Source organism: Chaetodon trifascialis, chromosome 1, assembly GCF_039877785.1.
Source record: "Chaetodon trifascialis isolate fChaTrf1 chromosome 1, fChaTrf1.hap1, whole genome shotgun sequence".
NCBI classification, from domain to species: domain Eukaryota; kingdom Metazoa; phylum Chordata; class Actinopteri; order Chaetodontiformes; family Chaetodontidae; genus Chaetodon; species Chaetodon trifascialis.
This window is the reverse complement of record NC_092056.1, coordinates 15,642,836-15,650,685: the sequence shown is the minus strand read 5'-3', so window position 1 is coordinate 15,650,685 and position 7,850 is coordinate 15,642,836. Positions and strand designations below refer to the sequence as shown.

General features: G+C 40.4%; 1 protein-coding gene across 1 annotated transcript; it reads left to right on the top strand.

The window, feature by feature from the left end:
- lipca (lipase, hepatic a) lies at positions 1–7,625 on the top strand. Its single transcript, XM_070959390.1, has 9 exons — positions 1–82; positions 2,009–2,184; positions 2,486–2,659; positions 2,788–2,905; positions 3,034–3,267; positions 4,621–4,863; positions 5,757–5,871; positions 6,276–6,494; positions 7,502–7,625. The coding sequence occupies exons 1-9, from the start codon at positions 1–3 to the stop codon at positions 7,623–7,625; spliced, it is 1,485 nt and encodes a 494-aa protein (XP_070815491.1).
- The last annotated feature ends 225 nt before the right edge of the window (positions 7,626–7,850 follow it).

The following is a 7,850-nucleotide window of genomic DNA, read 5'->3' as shown; positions in this document are numbered from 1 at the left end:
ATGTCCGTGGTCAAAATCCTGTGCTATTTGCTGTTAACATATCACCTCAATGAGGCAAAGAAAATCAAAGGAAACATTGCAGGTGAGTGAAATATCACATTTAAATGATCCCAGAGATGTGTGATGAAAGACATTTGTTGTGTTGCTGTAACTGTCTTAATATCAAATAATCCAGAATACCATTGACTGGTTGACAGTTTGGTTATATTTAAATGTGGTCTTAGAATTGGTTTGTCTGATATCATCATAGTTCAAATGTGAAAAATTGAAGACTCCCTAAATGTAAGTGTACACCTCTGAATCAGCTGGCGTCATGTTGTCAGTTCATGTACTAGAAGCAACAAATTACGTAATCAAAATCAAGCTCCTTGTGACAGTTTTCAAACAGGGGGCACCGAGCTGCAGTCTAAAAACTGGGCCTTCAAGCTCTTTAACCAAATTTCCTCAGATGTTTATTTAACTTAACAGTTCACAGTGAGAATAATTATATTCAGAAAATGTCACATGTTCTTTATCTTAAACAATACGAAGCTGTGTGAAGTATTCACAAGAAGACATCAGTGTTTTTGTTTAAACCATTAAGACCAACATTTTCACTTTTGGAAACTTGAGGATTAAAAAAAACTAAAAAGAAATAAATCTAATAAACTGTTGTGGCTCAGCTGCACAACATGCATTTGTAAAAATGAAGCTTCCTTTGAGCGATCTTTTTCTTTTTCATTTGAAGACTATTAATTCAAAATACATCATGTATCAAACAATCCATCAAATGTTCTGTCCAAAATCCATCGAGCTGCTCAGAATCTCCTGATTTCTTCACATCTCGTTCTTGTTTGATTGTTTTGTTTATACTCCTGAGAGAATACTTTTGGGGTCAAGCAAAACTCCATCGATAATTCTCAAATTTTAAAAACCTTCAAAACAAGGCACTTGTTATTGTATTACGTGTTGAAAAGTACTGAATCATGACTCCATTCATGTTTTGAGTTGCGTGATGAGTGACTTGTTCCACTTTATGGAGGCTGTAGCAGAAAACAGTAGATGCACTAACCAAACAGCTGTGATCAAATCTGTATTTTACATTTCGCAAACATTTAACTTTCTGCTTCAAATCTGCTCAAATTGTAAAATTTGGTCATAATAACTGTGAAATATGTCAATGTCACGCTCCCACGTTTTCCCTCAATCAATTCTTCTTCTTTGGCTGTTTTTTTTAAAAAAAATCCTCACAATAAAAACAACCCAGACATTTTCACCAATATAACATCAGTAATTGGAGTCAAAGATCTGTAAAGTACACTCTTGTGCTCTGTTACTGATCAGTCCGACTGTTTTTAATTGCTCTCTGTGTTCATATGGATAAACAGTCATAGCAGTAAAGAGACACACCAAGGAAAATGTGGAGTTTAATGAGCAGAGGGGTGGATGATGGATGGATAATTATTTTCATTACTTTCACTGCAGAAATGTTTTCATCATGGGCTTCATATCAGCAACCAAAGCTCATCATCAGATGGCAAGCGCATATATACTGAGGGTTGAGGCGCCTGGGTTTCTGACATTATTAACATTAAAGTGTTAGAATAATAAATATGCTGGACATGAATCAAGGACTAGCCATAAAGGAAACATCATGATAGATTTTCTTTGGAGGAGGATCTATAAAGTTTGTGAGTGAGATTTCTGAGGTTTCTGGGCTGTGGCTTTAAACATGTTAAGGGAGGAGGAGTTTATATAAGAAATTACGGGAAAAGTCTGGCATAGATTAACTCGATAGGACTTCTTGTGAAGTGTTATCTGTGTGCATCTGCCAAAAAGGTCTGCATGACCTGGAAAGACAGCAAAGTGCTTCTGAAAGGGCGTTAGTCAACTTTTATTCCAAATATCTGATTTCTCCCTTTTTACTCTCAGATAATTGTGTCAATGAATTAATAAAAACCTTGCTCCTGCTCTTGAGCGGACAAATAAGTGAATTTCCATGTATTATTCGTAATTATTGTCCTCAAAGGCACAGAGCAGAGGGGAGTCCTGACCACAGCAGAGCAGCATGTTAGCAGTTCAATCTTCAGGCTGTTTTCAGAAGGTGAAGACAACTGTGCACTGGACCCTCTGCAGCTGCACACTCTCACCTCCTGTGGCTTCAACAGCAGTAATCCCCTCATCATCATCACTCACGGGTGGTCGGTAAGGTCAACTTTTCTTCCACTTCACTGACTTGAACCACTGGATACAAAACATGGAGCTCAGACCAATATGGGGGAGTTGCCAGTGGCATTGTTTCAGGTGTAAATGTTACACATGAATCGTGTTCAAAACTCTGAGATACACTGAAATAACAAAAGAAGGCCTGTTTTCTAAACACCTACAGAGACTCATTTAAATCTGAGAAGCCACACATCAATATTTGGACTTTCTTTCATGTCACTGCATCCAGTTTCTGTTTATTTCAAATCCATTTCTAACAATCAGTCTTGTCTTTCCTCAGGTGGATGGTATGATGGAGAGCTGGGTGCTCAGGTTAGCCACAGCCCTGAAGACAATAGACGTCAACGTGGTGATTACCGACTGGCTGTCCCTGGCTCAGCAGCACTACCCCAAAGCAGCACAGAGCACCCGCACTGTTGGAAAAGACATAGCTCACCTGCTGCGGTCACTGCAGGTCAGGGGAAAGTTAACCACTGAAGGCTGGTAAAATCTGTTAAATCAGTGCATTGCATACTGAAGAGATAGCGTAATACACCATGCACGAACCTTATCAAATCACGTACCTGTCGTAAACCCCAACAGGTTCACTACCAGTACCCAGTTAAAAAGGTTCATTTGATTGGCTATAGCCTTGGTGCTCACATCTCTGGATTTGCTGGAAGCTATCTGGAAGGTTCGGAGAAGATTGGAAGAATTACTGGTGTGTGTTTCTATGGGGTTGGGGTAATAACCTGTGCTCTCTAAACTCATTGGCTAAAACAATTATAATTTGCAAAAGGAATTTTTCTGTAAGAAACCAGTTCTTGATCAGATTTTGTCTCTGTCCAGGTCTCGATCCAGCGGGGCCACTGTTTGAGGGCATGTCTCCTACAGACAGACTGTCTCCTGATGACGCTGAATTTGTGGATGCAATCCACACCTTCACCCATGAACGTATGGGCCTCAGTGTGGGCATCAAGCAAGCTGTGGCACATTATGACTTTTACCCCAACGGAGGAGACTTCCAACCAGGATGTGACCTGCAAAACATTTACGAGCATATAGCCCAGTACGGGCTCCTTGGTACGATAACAAACACACCACAACACCTGAGAAATTTATGACAAATATATACATGTACTTATTATATAGCATTGTCCTCTGTGGACCATAAAATCTAAAGCACTGCCAGTGGCCACGAGAAGCTATAATGTTTATTACACCCTGCAATACCAGTGTTGGAGAGAAAGAGCGTCCTTTTTATTGCAGTAGTAAGAAAATAGTTCATCCTCTGGGGAGCATGAATGTGCTTCTGTTCAGTTATTTTTGATATGTCTTGTGTAAAACTAGACAATTTTAACCTAACAGTGGCATTAGAAAGGTGTGCTAGTGCAGAAATCATCAGGATTCAAGCTCTGAGATCCATGATATATTCTCAAACATTTCCAGGCAATGTAGCCAGTAGATGTCATGATTGACCCAGCTGTCATCCACTGTTACTTCTTACCTTAGAAACAATCAATCTACAGTACAAGAGTGGAATGGTGTGATAAGATTAAACCTGTTTTCACATTTCTGCAGATTTTCTGAAACAAATGGTCCTAAACAAATCAAGACCGAAGGCCATTATAGCTTCTTGTCTGGGATCCAAAGCTCACTTTGTGTGTTTTAAGGTCTGGATGATTCTTTGCGAGATTGAAGGGAGTTCTCCTTCAGGAGTCACTCTTTTCCCTGCCTGAACAAACATGTCATCAAGCTTTCTGGTACCCCCATCTGCAATTTACAACCCTGCATCTGAGGAGCAAATGCACAACTCCAATTACAGCAATGTGTTCAGCTGCTTAACCGCTTATTGGTTTGCCTCCTCCTCCACTCTGTCATAACATTTTTTTTTTCTTAATTGGTCTTGCCACCTCAAAACACTGGTTTAAAGGGAGTATCTTGGCCTCCAATCCATCTTTTGCTTATTGACAGTTTCTTGTTCTGTGTTCAGGCAGATCCGTTGAATTCCCCCCAGTCTAACACAAGTGGCTCTGGGACTTCTGGTGCTTCTCAATCCGAAACACATCTGCATAATATGACAGCAAGAGCCACATTAAAGCATCTGTCATCCTCAGGAGTTAATTAACAACATGTGCCTTTCTCCGCTCTGTCCATCCCTCTGAGCTGAGCTGCCTCCAGGCTACAAGAGTCTACTCAGAGGAAAGGTCTTCAGGGCAGACCAGTATCAGACATAATGAGATGCTTTTAGGACATGTGACAGAGGGACAGTCTGATAGATGTCAGGCTTTGGTGATAATGAAATTAATTCCAAAATAATGGCCAGAAACTATGAAACTATCCACTCCACAGCCTCTCAATCCACTGGAGAATATGTTGTGTGGAAATTAACTGTATTAAATCAATATCTTCCATTTTTTCTACTTCCTCCCACAGGTTTCGAGCAGACGGTGAAATGTGCTCATGAGCGGTCCGTCCATCTATTCATTGACTCCCTGCTGAATAAAGACAAGCAGAGCATGGCCTACAGGTGCAATGACAAAAGTGCTTTTGAAAAAGGCGTCTGTCTGGACTGTCGGAAGAATCGCTGCAACACGCTGGGCTACAATATCAAGAAGGTCCGCAGTGGCAAAAGCAAGAAGCTCTACCTGAAAACACGCTCTCGAATGCCTTACAAACGTATGTGGCGTCCTCATCATTTCAATGTTTAAACTGATTTAAAACACATATACCTCACGTCATTATATTCTCAGTTTATAGACCAAGAGGTAATGACATTTTTAATCACTGGCACATTTCAAATTTAATCAAGTAAATTACATATTGTCTGTGTGGCCATAGCCGAGCATATCTTTCTGTAGTCCTTCACACCACAGAGCTCCACATCAGTACGCTGGGTGACATGTTCCACTATTACCAACATGGGCGCTGAAGTTTAGTTTGAGTCACTCCCACCTGTTCTGCCCCGCTGCTATAAAGACTAACTGGAGCACCAAATCTGTATTAATCTGTCATTAAAAATAGTTCTGAATGAATGCTCTGTTTTCTCCTATTTTAGTAATGTTTACTAAAAATTATAGTTTCCAGTTGTGTAAAGAAATTGCTCAGATTTTTCAAAATTAAACCACATATTTGTGATGAGATTACCGTCTTTAGTAGAAAGGAATGGCTGCCACAGAGAGGCGAGGAAAAGTCATAAAGTAACTAAAAACAGACATTCTCTGGATTAGCAGCCGCTGTGCAGGATTATTGAACTTTTGACTTTACTGCCCCCAGTGGTAGTTTTAAAAAAATGCAAGCACATCACTCGTCACCCAACTCCAGCTCAGCTGACGTGGGACCAGCAGTGGTGGAACTGTATTTAAATATAATTAGAATTATTACATTTCACATGGTGGCTTTCTGGCTCTCAGTATTAACAATCATCAATCTGAATTTGAACTCTACACATCAGATGGACAACATGCAAAGATGTGCAGAAAACAAACTCTTGTGTCCTTCTTCTTCTTCTTCTTCTTCTTCTTCTTCTTCTTCTTCTTCTTCCTCTCTGATTTCTGGCTCCCCCTCTGCAGTGTATCATTACCAGTTCAGGATCCAGTTTGTCAACCAGATGGAGAGGATGGAGGCCTCTCTCATCATCTCCTTCTCTGGAACAAAGGAGGAGAGTGGTGACATCCCCATCACTATGTGAGTGCTGTACCATCTCCCATCAGGCTTGCATTATATCACATCTACTGTATGCTCAGTGTACTGACTCTGACACATGCAATATGCAGCTGGGCTCTCAGCTCCATAAAGAAAGAAAGCACGTTAGGAGAGCAGCTGACACACATGGAAACAACTGAAGCTGCTGCATGAAAGAGAACTATAAATGGGGATGATAGAGTAAATAATTTACTCAAGGCACTAATCCCTGACGAGTGTGTATCAAAGACCCTGAGAGGAAATCTCATGTGCTGTCCTGCTTTCATTGTAGACCATCAAGAGGCTCTTTGCTTTGTAATAAAATAATCACATGATGCCTGTTGCAGGATGTAGTAATCTAGCATTGCCTGTTTTGTTCTTGTGTCTTCCCTTTTAAATTCTAACAGCCCTGAAACAATTTTGGGTAATAAATCCTTCACCTTCCTGATCACCCTGGACAAAGACTTAGGGGATCTGATGATGTTCAAATTGCACTGGGAGGGATCGGCTCTGTGGAAGAACGTGTGGAAGCGGGTGCAGACCATCATTCCCTGGGGCAGCCCGGAGAGAAAGCCACTGCTGACTGTGGGCAAGATCAGCGTCAAAGCAGGCGAGACGCAGGAGAGGTACAGCTCATCGTTCAATTTAAGTCGAAGCTCACTGCATTATTCCCACAGAGGTATTATCAACAAAAAATACTGAAGTATAAAAAGTAAAAGTACACTTGATGCAGATTTTGCTGTATATTGTTAAGATGCAAAAAGCGTATTAGTGATGCAGCTGGTAAAAGTGGAGCTTATTTTTAGCTAATGTATGTACTGTTGGTAGTTTAATCAGACACAGCAAAGTGAGACCAGTGTGAGCAGAGGCACAACATGCCATGCTTCATTCCCCAAATGATGTATTTGTCCTAAAGTTTTTTCCTAGTCTCTTTTTACATTATCAGACGTGACTTATTGCTAGAAAACACCAAATATAAGCCACATTACAACCATAATTCAAAATGTCTTTGATAGTTAATAACCACTTTGAAGAGATGGTGTACATCATATTTTAGAAGCTGATAATACCTTTTATACATAAATGCAGTGGAGCAAAAGCATAGAGCAACATGAAATGGAAACAGTCAACCTAAGTAGAAGTACCTCAAAACTGCACTTGAGTACCGTAGATGAGTAAATGTACTGCACTGCAAAACAGGAGGGCACATGAACAGTTGAGCCAAAAGAAAAACATTTGTACTAACATAAGAGGATCATTTGTATTATTAGTAAAAGTATATATATATTTAGCTGTCACATATCATGTACTTTATAGTAAAGTGTGCCATTCTTCCAGTGCATCGTCCCTGACAATAACTTTTGTAAGTTAGAAACCCTACTAATCACTAAAAATACACATGAATGCATTCAATATGGAATAAACCTACCTGATTCCAGATACAACAACATTTCGCAGTGTCCCGCTCTTGACAGCAGAAAAACCTTCTGCATCAACACGAGTGCAGACTTTTAATGCCACCTAGTGGATTGTTTCACACATTGACTCATTTAACATCATGTATGCGCTACACTTCACAGAGCACACTGTCTGTTCAGCCGCACCATGTCAACACTGTGTTTCTGTTTTCTAGGACATTTTTTTGTGCCATGACAGATGATGGACAACAAGTTGAAGTGTCGCAAGACAAAGTGTTTGTGCGTTGTAAAAACGACAAACCAAAACAACAGAGAAGGAAGCACAGTGGACTCGTGTGAGTCCTGAATCTGCTCAACAGACTGAAGATCACTGATGGACGCCCTGGAAGCTCACAACTGAATGAAACTCTGTGAACTCCTCAAAGTGTGGCTGCGCAGATTTAGGGAATAAATCAGATGATTAATTGTCTTAAAGATTTGACACTGATCAAACAGTGATAAAGTTTATCAGGAGAATTGAACCCTGGGAAGCTGAGGCTAGAGAACGGCTGGCAGGTTTTGTAA